General features: G+C 52.9%; 1 protein-coding gene across 1 annotated transcript; it reads right to left on the bottom strand.

Moving 5' to 3' along the window:
- Positions 1-1,055: 1,055 nt before the first annotated feature.
- Positions 1,056-12,961, bottom strand: MYDGF (myeloid derived growth factor). Its single transcript, XM_065917998.1, has 6 exons — positions 12,720-12,961; positions 11,290-11,340; positions 5,810-5,871; positions 4,217-4,298; positions 2,644-2,716; positions 1,056-1,328 (listed from the first exon to the last, which is right to left on the bottom strand). Exons 1-6 carry the CDS (start codon positions 12,894-12,896, stop codon positions 1,249-1,251), a joined length of 525 nt encoding a protein of 174 aa, XP_065774070.1. The 5' UTR covers positions 12,897-12,961; the 3' UTR covers positions 1,056-1,248.
- Between the last annotated feature and the right edge of the window lie 9 nt (positions 12,962-12,970).

Below are 12,970 nucleotides of genomic sequence, written 5' to 3'. Positions count from 1 at the left end.
TAGTGCTGGAGCCCTGGGGCTGGACCCCATGCCCTTGGTCAGCTGGCTTCTTCTCTGGCTGGCGGGGTCCCAGCAGCACCTGACTCCTTGATCGCACGAGGGGCGGGCCAGGTGAGTGACAGACACAGAGAGGCCTCAGCCAGCCCAATGCGGTGACTCTGATCATCAAGGACCCAATTCACAGCCACAGGTTTCTTTCCTCCTGGTCAGAGGCCAGGCAGACAGTCCACTGGGGGTCAGACTCCCAGGCCCTGCTGCTAGGACTGGCTGAGGCATTTGGGGATTTCATTTATTTATTTTTGTTTGCCTGTGGGTTTTTCGTTATTTTTTTTAAGTCACCGAGTTTGCAATCCAGCTTCAAAAAATTAGCAGAGCCAACTATAGGGTGCAGAACAGTTGGTCTGGGAACTTCCCTGGTGGTCCAGTGGTTAAGACTCCACACATCCAAAGCAGGGGACGCTGGTTCAATCCCTGGTTGGGAAAGTAAGATCCCACATGCCATGCCAAAAATAAAAAGAGCCAGGCTTCCCCAGTGCGTTCCCCTTCGGCTAGGAGTGGCCCCACAGGTGAGGCCATGTGAGCCTTGGTGAGGCTGCCTCGGGTCCGGCATGTCTGCGCCTGCAGGAAAGTCTTGCCAGAAGGTTCCCTCTGCCAGGGAGTGACTCAGTTCGCCCGTCTTCAGCAGCAAAGAAAAGTAGGGGACCCCAGCCCTGCAAGCCCAGTCAGTGGGGGGGGCACCAGCGCCAGACGCCAAGACTGTGGGTGCTTTTTAGTTGTCTTATTTATTTAAATATGAAAGAACATTTCATTTCTGCCCAGTCTGAAAGTTGGTCCCCTGGGGAGTGAGAAGGCGGCTGGTGTGGGATCACAGGCGGCGGGGGGCTCCCCCGCAGAACATCCTGGAGCCTGGCCTGATCCCAGCGGGGAGGAGGGGATGCTCTGGCTTCAGAAAAGCCATGATCCTGGGAGACGCCCCCCCCGGCCCCCCACTATGTGTCCTGATGCCTCTTCTGATGAGAAGAACTGTGGGTCTCAGACCCACAATCTTCGGGGTGAGGGAAGGTGGGAGCCAGGTGAGTCATAGCCCTCCAGACTCTACCCTGGGGCCTTAGCTGTCCTCCAAATGGGGCAACGTCAGCTGGGACAGAAAACCAAGAGCCCCCCAATCCCACCTAGAAAACAAGCACTGGGCCCTCTTGGGGTCCAGCACCTTGCATGGAGAGGAGCCGCCCTCAGAGGGGCTTCAGGTCACAGTTCACTGCGTGCTGCCTTGGCCACGATCACCAGCTTGGACAGCTCAGCCTTGAAGGCCCCAGGCCTGTGGGACACTGCAAAGGAAGAGACCCTGGGTTGGTGCTCGCCTCTGCAAGACCTCTGGGTCCTGAGTTGGGGGGTGGGGTGGGGGCAACGATGGGGGCAGGGCAGGGGAGGGGCCTCCAAGTGGACTCCATAAGGAAAGGCTCCTGGCCCTGAGAGGCTTATGGGTGATGGACAGGGGAAAGGTGGCGAAGTTGAGGGCCTGTCTGGAGGGCAACGAGAGGCCACGGGAGAGGCTGAGGTGGGAAGAGTTGTGATCACTTCTGCCACGTTGAGAATAGCTGAGGGTCGGAGGTTTACCCTGACAAACTTGTCTGGCCGTGCGCTGCTCTGCAGCCCCAGCCTGTCTCCCGCTCCCTGTCTATCCTCCCCATTTGCACTCCCTGGGGCTCAGGGTCTGCCAGCATCCTAGGCCCCTCTGTCCTTGATCTACACTCGGAACAGGCCCTGTGCCCTGGAGGACCTCAGGGCAGGGCAGGCCTCCTTCCAGGCCCTCCTAAAACCCCCAATTACACTACCACCTTCCCTCCCCTCCCACTTTCCACTGTGGTGTCTGGTGACACCCATGGCCACATGGGTTCCTCATCTCACTTCTCCCCTGTCCCTCAGGACTCTCAGGCTCCCTGACTCAGCTCAACTCCACATCCACTGTCTCACTCACTCATCCCCCATTGCTCTCACCCCTCCGAGCCCCAACTCTAGCACCTACTCTTTCTGCTCTGCATTTGGCCTGCATGGCGGTAGCTGAACAGGGGTCAGAGGCCACAGGGGTCTCAGAGCCTCAGGATGTGACCCCCTGCCTCTCCCGTCACGTGGCATACACGAGGTCCCAACTTCGATGCCTGAACCTGTCACAGGGCCCAGGACGCCCCCTCCCCCACACCTCACTGTAGAGCTGAGCAGACTTTCACACCCTCTGTTCTCTGCAAGGGACAGGCCAAGTGTGCCTGCCACCTGTAAACAAAAAGTGGCTTCTACGTTTATAAACAGAAATCAAAGGGAAAACTGCATCCTGTGATACGGGAATGTAGTATGACATTCACATGTCAGTGTTCACAGAACAAGGTCTCATTAGCATGCAGCCACCACATGCACTGATGTGTGGTTCATGCCTGCCTTGGCCCTGCGGGGGCAGGCCGAGTTATTTCAGAGGGGGTGTCTGCCCCTAAAGCTGAAAATATTTACCAGATGGCCCTTTTTACAGGAAGTATAGGAGCCTCCTCTCACCAGTGGCCCCTGGATCGACCCCTCATGGGGGTCTTGTCCCCTCTCTCACCTTCCCTGCTGGAGAACCTGGGTTACAGCCCCACAAACTCCTCCACCTACCTGCTGTTTTGGTCACCTCAAACTCCTCATTTTTCAGGGGAACATCGCTCTCTTTCTCAAAAGCAGCTTTCGACTGAAAGGGAACAAATGGAAACTTTTCTAATCAGGAAAGAACATGGCTCAGTTTGCTTCCTGGAGCAACAGAGATGACAGACTCGAGATGCTTTTTTAAGCACAGAAAAGAGAATCCAGTGGAAGTAGCGGGTTAATCCACTTACGAGATCGTCAACTGGCTTCAAACCTCATGCCTTGCTGCAAATTCGAGGAGGGAGGCATCTAATTCAGTTTTTCCCTTTAACTGATGTATGGAAATGGCATACAAGCGTGGCAGTCTTTTGAATATAATTTTTACAAATCAGAACTGTGTCTTTCTCAGATCAGTTAGAGTAATGGAGTTTTACAGTAAGAGTTTTACAGTAAGAGTTTTACAGTAAGAATAGATTACTTTAGACACAATTTTGTGGTTGTAGTTTGGTTGCTAAGTCGTGTCTGACTCTTGCAACCCCATAGACTATAGCCTGCCAGGCTCCTGTTCTTTAAGAAGTGGAGATTCCCAGGTGACGCAGGGGAAAGACTCCACCTGCCAATGCAGGAGAGGTAAGAGATGTGGGTTCAATTCCCTGAGTCGGGAAGATCCCCTGGAGGAGGGCATGGCAACTCACTCCAGTATTCTTGCTTGGAGACTCCTCATGGACAGAGGGGCCTGGCAGGCTACAGTCCATGGGGTTCCAAAAGATTTGGACATGACTGAGCGATGGAGCATGAATGCATGCGAAGTAAGAAGAGACCCAAGAGAGTGATGAATTAACAGACTGATGGTCAGTCTGATGTGTCAACTGGGAGGAGCCATGGTAGCATTAGGCAATCAGACCCTGGTGGGGGCTGCTGGGGGGGCCACTGCTATGACAGAGGTTCATCCTGAGCTGACTTTAAGTCAAAGAGATGGTCCTTGATGACCTGGGGATGCCTAGGGGAAGAGCTGAGGCTTCCCTGGACGAAACCCCACCAACAGCCAGGCCCCCACAGTGGAAGCTAGTTTCTACAGTGAATCTCTCATGTCTGTCTCTTGTTGGTTCTGCTTCTTGGGCTGATAAAGTAGTTTTCACACTGTTCCTGACTCAGATGCAGAAGCAGGCATGGGCTCTGCAGAGTGGCCGGGCTCTGAAGGGGGTTGTGGGGGTCAGGAGCATGGCGGAAGGTGCTGGCAGAGCTGTGAACCACAGGTCACTGGCGCCAAAGGATGTGGGGCCCTCCCAATACCAGTGAGTCTGCCCCCTGGGCCCACTTCCGCCCCATCCCCAGGGCTGAGCCCCCCTGCCTCCTGGCTTCCTGCCAGCTTGGCCAGCAGGGGACATAAGTGGGAGGCTGGTAAAGCCTTACTGGAGGAAGATCGGTCTCTAGGGGCCAACTGGGATCCCCTCTGGGTACTGCAACCTGCAACCCCCAGGCCTCCCTCTAAGGGCTTGGTATCCATCTCCTCATTATTGCCGCCTCCCCACCCCCAACCTGGGGGTCTTCAAGGCACAGTCCATGGTGGGCCAGCCAGGAAGCCCCCAGTCTGGGCAACACTCACGTAGGCCATGCCGTACTCGATCTCGGCGCCCCGCACCTCTGCCCTGAACTGTGTGAAGTACAGGTAGGACTTGCCCTGGGGCCTGCGAAGAAAGGTCGGGAGACAGATCAACCTGGGGCTACGTGTCCTCCATTCCCTAAGAATCTACTTGGGGATTCCATTTTTGGGAAGGACAGACTGGGTGCCCTCAACATGATCTGCTCTTTGCCAGAACATTCTTCCAGCTCCATGATGGACAAGCCTCTTCCCTTTCTGCACGGGAGCTGTTTGAGGACAGGAACACTTGCGTCCATTTGCTGAACACTTCTCATCCCTTGGACAACATCCCAGGTTTGCAGTGGGGGCGGGGCAGGGCAACATCCCCAGAGGGTGAGAAGTACAGCGGTTACCTAGGTGGCAGAGGAGGGTGCCTACAGCTGAGTGTGCCCCTAAGGGGGTGCTGCTGGGTGGGTCAGCTAAGAGGCGGCAGGATGAGGACCCTGCTCTGGGCCTGTGTGGCCCAAGTCTGTGCCACCTGGAGGGCTGGCACTCCCAAGCCCATGTGAGATGATGGTCTACAGGCAGGGGGATGCAGCTTGGATGACTAACCTGTAATGAGGGGGCCCCACCCCAGCTCCCCTCCTCTGGATGCTTTCCTCTGAGGCCAGGAAGGGGCACAGACAGGCTCTCAACAGGGCTGGCGGTGGCACATTGAGGACGTGGGGCTCCCACCCTCACACTGCTCGGTACCCTGCAGTGGGGTGCTACTGCTGTAAGGTACCTTGCAGGAGACGGGGACTGTGCACTGAGGCCAGCACACATTTTCTTAGATTAAGTGTCACCCTCCCTGTTCTCTATCGTATCCCATTTCTTGATCTGTCCCCTGCATTGACGCCGGTCCCTGAGGGTGAGAGCGTAGCTGGGAATTCTGCTGTGTCGGACACGTGTCGATGCTTGAGAAATCGGTTCTGTGGGACCTCTCTGGAAGTCCAGTGATTAAGAATCCACCCGCCAATGCAGGGGATGCCGGTTCAATCCCACATTCCATGGAGCAACTGAGCCTGTGTGCCACAAGAGAAGCCCCCGCACCGTAACAAAGATCCTACATGCAGAAACTAAGACCCAACATAGCTAAATAAAAAAAAAAAAAAATCAGTTCTGCTCAGGCGATCCATTCCAGGCCATGGGGCCCAGAGGAGAAGGGCCAGGATCCAATGACACTGTAGACCCTCCTCCCCATCAGGGGGCTGAGCGCCTCCTTCTCAGGCTCCTCAAGCTGGGCTCCAGGCCGTGGGGTTACGAGAAGGGTGGGCATGGTGTCAGCCCCAGGGTGGGAGGTTAAGCCCTTGAATGATGAATGTAACTGAGGGTGATGAAGAAGGGGGCGGCGTCTGCGGAGCCCGGCCCCTTTCCCGGGACTGCGGCCACTGCCTGAACGCTCCTGCCCCCCCCGCCCCCCAACCCCCTCTTGGCCTCAGTGTCAACGTGATCTCCTGGAGAGCCCCCCCAGGGAGCTCTCCCCACCCCAGAAGGTCTCAGGACTCTGTGGGCTGCCTAGAGCAAAGGTGCCTCATCTGAGGAGGGGGAGCTCCCACCCCCAGGACCCTGGCTTACCTCCAGATGGTGCAGGTAAAGTGCTGGTGGTCTTCGCTGGTCCCCAGACTCATCTGCCACTTCTGGGGAGAGAGGACAGCAGGTCAACCCAGGACACGCAGCCTCACCATCACGCACACAGCCCGGAGCGCACTGGGAATGAACCCCGATGGACTTGGGGCGCTGATGTGTCAGTGCAGGGTCACTGGCCCTCACAAATCCAAGTGGCTGCACTCTGATCAGGGGTGATGGGTGAGGGGAACGGGCATACGGGAAATCCCTGGGCCTCCCGCTCAATTTTGCTGTAAAAAATAAAGTCCATTGGGAAAAATAAAAACAAAAATAAAAGAAGGAAAGACTATGCTCATGCTTGCTTGTGTAAGTGCAGAGCAGTTCTTAGAGAAGATGCAAGACTGTGATAACCATGGCAACACGCAGGATGTGGGTGGGGGCTGGGCAGATGGAAGGTGCCAGAGAGCTTTTCATGTTTTTTTTCTTCTTTTCCCTTTCTGAATGACATGTATTAGCTTTTTTAAAAAATTTAATTAAGAAAATAATACTTTAGGGACTTGCCTGGTGGACCAGTACTTAGGTCTTTGTGCTTCCACTGCAGGGGCACAGGTTCCATCCCTGGTCAGGGAACTAGGATCCCACATACCACTCGGTGTGGCCAAAACATTTTTAAAATTAATAATAATACTTTATGACGGTTCCAAAACATACCACTACCAGTTTATTCTCATTTTCAGGGCCTCCAAAAAGTTGGCCAAATGCAAGGTCTGGTGGCCTGAGGTGTTTCTGAGCTTAGTAAAATGAGAGTGTCTTGTCTTTCCGAAAGAGTAAAGATGGACTCCGATCACTGATAATTTGTTTTAACACTAGAGCTTTTCCACTAATAAAAACAAGGCCGTTTTTATGTTAATTATGATGGGAGTAAATGGTCACTTATAAGCTTCCTGCCTGCAGCATGAAGGCCTGAGCCAATTACTTAGGTGGGGCAGGCAAGGCAAGTGGACCCATATATTTATTTTCTATTTAAAAACTACTGGGACTTCCCTGGGGGTCCAGTGGTTAAGACTCTGCACTTCTACTGCAGAGGGTGTGGATTTGATCTCTGGTCGGCAAACTAAGAACCCTCATGCTGCACGGTGTGGCCAAAAAATAAAATTGAACAAAAAAACAGAAAAAAAAACTCCTGCTCACAGTTTCAAGGGCTCACAGTTTTATGCTGTGAAATATATCTGGGATGGTCTTCCATAGCTCTTAAAAGCTCCATGACAAGTAAATCTTTAAACTTTTTTTAAGACTATGAAAGCAAACTAAATTAAAACCAAGAGTTTCTTAGCAATACGGCCAACCTCCCTCTGAGTGGTCTGTTAAACGAACTTGACTGTGGTCTTGAGGCTGCAGGCTAGGGTGGGCGGTAGGCGCCCTTGGTGAGGCTCAGATTTTGGCATCAGATACGCACATGAGGGTGTGTTTTGGGGCAGTCTGTTCAGACGGAGACTCTGTGACCTTCTCCAGGAGGCTGCGGAGATCACGATCTAAGTGACCGGGTGTAAGTGATACACGTAAATGGTCACTGCTGTTGTTTTTCATTAAGCTATATTGATAAGTAACAGATGGTGAAATGGACCCCTTTGTGTATTTTTTTTTTTTTTTTTTTTAGTGGAGTGCAGTTTATTACACCGGCGGGGCCAAGGCAGAGTCACTTCTTAGCCAAGGACCCTGTCCACCATTTGTGTATTTTTTAAAGATTTTTTTATGTAGACCATTTTTAACCATTTGTTACAATATTGCTTTTGTTTTATGTTTTGGTTTTTTGGTCAGGAGGCATGTGGGATCCTAGTTCCCCAACCAGGGATTGAACACTCACCCCCTGTATTGGAAGGCGAAATCTTAACCAGGATCACCAGGGAAGTCCCTGTGTCTGTTCTGAGTTACCCTACTGCGACACAGATCAGTTGTCTCTGCAGTTGTCTATTCACCATCCCTGTGGAGTCAGTCCCTTCCTGCAAATTCCCAGTAATCACTGATCTGCTCTCTCCTCATAGTTGTGCCTTTGCACAATGCCGCCTGAGTGGAATCACAGCCGCGATCTCCTGAGTTGGTCAGTCTCACTCCGCCTAACACATGTCTGGTTAATCTGAGTGGCTGCATGTGTATCAACAGTTCACTTACCTTTAACAGCTTTATTGAGAAACAGTTTATATAATACACAATATGCTCTTTTTAATTGCACACTTCAGTGTTTCCTAGTACTTTCAGAGCTGTGCAACCATCACCTGTATAGCCACTCCCTTTTCCCAGGGATCTTCCCTGCCCAGGGATCAAACCCAGGTCTCCTGCATTGCAGGCAGATTCTTTGCTGTTTGAGCCACAAAGGAAACCCCTACCTAATTCTCATCATCCCCCAAAGAAGTCCTGAACCCATGAGCAGTCAACCCCACTCTCTCCCCCAGGCCCTGACAACCAGGAAACCACTGTGTCTGTGGATCGGCCTGTTCCGGACGTTTCCCATCAGTGGATCACACCTTGTGTGCCCTTCTGTGCCTGCTTCTCTCACTGAGCGTCGTGTTCTCAGGATCTGTCCACACGGTAGCGAGCATCTGGGCCTCACCCCTTTCCATTGCAGTGATGCTCCTGTGTGTGAAGGACCACGCTGTGTTCATTCATCACCTGCTGAGGGACACTTGGGTGGCTTCCACTTGTTGGCTATGACGAATCATGCTGCTCTGAACAGTCACGTGCGAGCTTTGTGTGGACTTAAGTTCTCATTTCTAACAGGCGGATACAGAGGATCCAGTGGGCTGTTTCCTGCCAACGGGGCAGTGGGCCAGCAGCCAGAGAGCCGGCGGGTCACACTGCCGTGTTCCCGTGCTCCGCTGGTGGCCCATGGTCTCTGATGATCATAGTTCTGGCTGGTGCTGCTGGAACAGGTCGTGCTGGACACGTCTGCTCTGAGGTGTTTCCCTTGGGAAGAATTCCCTCATCCGAAATGGAAGAACTGAGCCTGTCGCTGGCTCAGAATTTGTGACCTAGCCGCTGTCCCAGGAGTGAGCCTGGCTCTCCCGTGAACTGTCCACCCGCAGGATCCTGTCAGGGAGGCGCTGTTGGTGATGCAGGCTGTGTCCTGCCTCAGGGTAGTGGTCAAAGGGCTGCACCTTGGGGACTTCAGTCACATTCCAGTTGAGGGGACCTGGGTCCTCAGCCTCAGGGGCTGCCATGTCCTTGTGTGCGAAGTGGGGGTAATGACAGCCTCCCAGGGTTCTGAAGATGAAACATGATATGTGCCTGGCTTAGCACCGCTCGGGGTGCCTGGTAAACTGCAAGGTGGGTGGGGATATCATGTTTTTATTATCTGATGAACTGACCATGGACACAACCATGGGCTTCCCTGGTAGCTCGGATGGTAAAGAATCCACCTGCAATGCAGGAAATGTGGTTTCGTTCCCTGGGTCGGGAAGATGCCCTGGAGAAGGAAATGGCAACCCATGCCAGTATTCTTGCCTGGAGAATTCCACGGACAGAGGAGCCTAGCGGGTTACAGTCCATGGGGTAGCAAAGAATCGGACATGACTGAGTGACTAACAGTTTCACTTTCACAACCAAAGAGGCAGGGAATGCGCTGATGAGGAGAAGGTGCTTTGGGACTAATCAGGAGCCCGAGATGGGGCATGGCTCTACCAAGAGGTATGGACCGGGGTAGAATGTTCTACCACCTGTCACCACCCCACAGTGGACTGGACTGCTTGGAGAAGCAGTGAGGCCTGGAGGTGTCCGAGGGAGCGGTGAACAATCCCAGGATGCCTGTGGTCCTGGTGGCAGGAGGAAGGGCTGCAACAACCCTTGGTTCCATTGGGAAGGGTGTCACCAGATGTTCACTACATTTCATTACAATACTGTTGCTAGGAGTCATTTACTTTTATTTACAAATCGGATGTATCCAAAATAAGGAAAGTGGATTTCATGTCACTCTTTTATTTTAATTATCTATTTATTTATTTGGCTGCGCTGGGTCATAGTTGGGGCTTGTGGGATCTAGTTCCCTGACAAGAGATTGAACCTGGGTCTCCTGCATTCAGAGCGCAGAGTCTTAGTCACTGGACCACCAGGGAAGCCCCAACTTCATATCATCCTTGCCCAGTGGCTTTCGCCTGGGGGTAATTTTGTCCTCCAGCAGACACTGAAGAACACTTAGACATTGTCTAAATTCACAGGTTCTAGGAAGTAGGATGTGAACACATCTATTTTGGAGGACCTCATTCAACTCACTACATTATGTGAAGAATTACCACAAATTTAGTAGCTTAAAAGCACGCCCATTCATTAGCTTACAGCTCTGTAGGTCAGAAGTCTGGGTGTGGCAGGGCTGGGTCCTTTGTTCAGTCTCACAAGCTAAATCAGTGTCAGCCAGGGGCTTCCCTGATGGTCCAGTGGTTAAGACTCTGCCTTGCAATGCAGGGGATGCGGGTTTGATCCCTGGTTGGGGAACTGAGATCCCACATGCTGCATGGCATGGTCAATAAAAAAAGTGAAATAAAAGTGGAAGCCAGACTGCATTCCCACCTAAAAATCTGGAGATTGGGGTCCTCTTCTAACTCACCTGGTTGTGGTGGGGTTCAGTTCCTTGTGATTGGAGGGCTGAAGTCCCGATCTCCCTGCCACCAGCCAGGGGCTGCTCTGTGCTTCTAGAGGCCATACATCCTACCTCCTCAAAGTCAGCTGTGGTGCTCTGGTGCACTACGCCTGTCTTATGCTTCCAATCTCTCTCACTCCGTCTTACCAACCAGCAAGGAACTGGGGACCTCAGTCGCACACCGAAAGGAATTCTGCCAACAACTTAGATCAGTCTGGACGAGGGCTCTCCCCAGAGCCTGCAGGTGAGAGCCCAGCCGGGCTGACACCTGGATCTTGGCTTTGTGAAGCATCCAGCTGAGCCGACAGGGACTTCTGACCTTCAGAACTGTGGGATAGATACTTCCTCTGTGGTCCAGTGGATAAGACTGTGCTCCCAATGCAGGGAGCCTGGGTTCCATCCCAGGTTGGGGAACTAAGATCTCACACACTGTAACTAAGTCCTCATGCCACAACTACTGAGCCCTCGTGCTCCAGAGTCCATGCACCACAATTAGAGAAGCCCATAGGCCCCAACAAAGACCCAGGGTAGCCAAAATAAATAACTGGAAAAAAAAAAAAGAATGATGCGATAATAATTGGGCACTGTTTTAAGCTGTTCAGTCCGTGTTACTCAACACAGAAGACAAACATGATACTGCTCACAGAGGCTCATGAGAATGGCAGATTCAGGTCTCACATCCCTCTTTCTGTCCATATGTCTGTTCACTCTATGGAATTATGAGTAGAATCTGCCATCACCATTGGACTTGAGCACTATCTTTTACTGCTTAGGCAAGAATAGTCCAGTGTCCTCTAGAGAGCAGGTCTGTATGACAATGGATGCTGTTGTACTAAACTACATGGAGTTTTGAACAACTCACCTCATTGGTCCCTCCTTGAGATGCATAGGTGAACACACAGGAATATTTGTCCTAGAGAATTGAAGGGAAAACGTCTCAGTAGCAGATAACTCAGCAGTAAATAGCATTGGAGGTTCAGGGTCTCAGAATGTCCCTCTGAGATCCAGAATCAAGAAGATCCTGCTTTTGAGTATCTACACTCAGAGGAAGGAGGCAGAGTCAGAGCCTTCTGGCTGATCTCCCTGGAGGCCAATATCCTTGGAGACCTGGAACTTCCCCACCAGCCTCCCCACTTGGGGAGCTTCTGGCTCTGGACAAACAACCCATGTGGCTTCCAGAAGGGGGAGATCACATCCCCTCCACCACCCACCCATTTATGAACATAAAATCCGGAAGTAGGGACACCTGGGGTCCATCTCTGCTCCACTGTGGGCCTTGGGCAAGTGCAAAGCTTTCTGTTTCTTCACCTGGAAAATGGGCCTCACATAAAGAGTCTGGCACAATATCGGGTTGTAAGGAAGTAATAAACAAATAATGACTATTGATACTGTTGTTAGACTGGAAAGCAGGACTGGGAGAGGAAGCAATTTCTCCAACAAGCTGAGGATCGGCTAGACTAGACCTAGGCCTGCTGCCTCTAGATAAGGAGGGTCTGGCCTCAGATTTCAATGAAAAAGATGGGGGACCTTGTGCAATGGAAGAAAAGAGCAACATCTGTCTACTTCCTTCCTGGTTAGAGCTGAGGCAGAATAACCTTCTGTGGGGCCTGGAGGCATATGCCCCAGGACTTCCAGCTCTCCTCTCCCCACCTCTGGATGCATCATGCCCTCCAATAAGGAGGGGCTCACTTGAGTCTAAACCAGACAATCCTGAAGGAAATCAACCCTGAATACTCATTGGAAGGACGAATGACTGATACTGAAGCTGAAGCTCCAGTACTTTGGCCACCTGATGTGAAGAGCCGACTCATTAGAAAAGACCCTGATGCTGGGAAAGACAGAATGCAGGAGGAGAAGGGGACGACGGACGACGAGATGGTTGGATAGTATCACTGACTCAATGGACAAGAGTTTGCGCAAACTGCGGGAGATCGTATAGGAAAGGGAAACTTGGCATGTTGCAGTCCATGGGGTCGCAGACTCGGACACAACTGAGCGACTGAAGAACAACACTTGGGTCTGAGGGATGGGGCTGCTTGGGCACGATGGGCAAGTGAGATGAGTTAGGGACTGAGGTTAGTGACCCAGCCCCCTCAAAGAAGCCAGCCCCCAGGAGCCTCGCCTCCTCTTCATTCATTCCAGCTTCCCTACCAAGTCCCGCCCCCTAACCTCAGGCCCTGCCCCTACCGGGGCGCCCCTCCTGGTCCCGCCCCCACCGGTCAGCACCCCCTCCCCAGGCCATGCCCCACCTAGCACCATCCCTCAAGCCCCCGGGGTGTCTGAGGCACGTACCCCAGGGCCCACGTTCTGGGAGAAAGAATGCACCACGCCGCCAGGCCGCACGTCAAACGCCACCGTCGTGGGCTCGGACACCGCCTCCACCGGCCTCAGCGCCACGGCCGCCAGGAGCAACGAGACCCACAAGTTCGCGCCGCCGCTGCCATTCCTTCTTCCGCTGGGCGCTGCCATCTTGGGATCAGGTTCACGGGGGCAGGGACGGCGGACGGAGCGCGGTGAGGGACACGTAGGGAGTCTGGCGGAGG

This window comes from Muntiacus reevesi, chromosome 1, assembly GCF_963930625.1.
Source record: "Muntiacus reevesi chromosome 1, mMunRee1.1, whole genome shotgun sequence".
In the NCBI taxonomy this organism is placed as follows: domain Eukaryota; kingdom Metazoa; phylum Chordata; class Mammalia; order Artiodactyla; family Cervidae; genus Muntiacus; species Muntiacus reevesi.
This window is presented reverse-complemented; position numbering and strand designations above follow the sequence as displayed.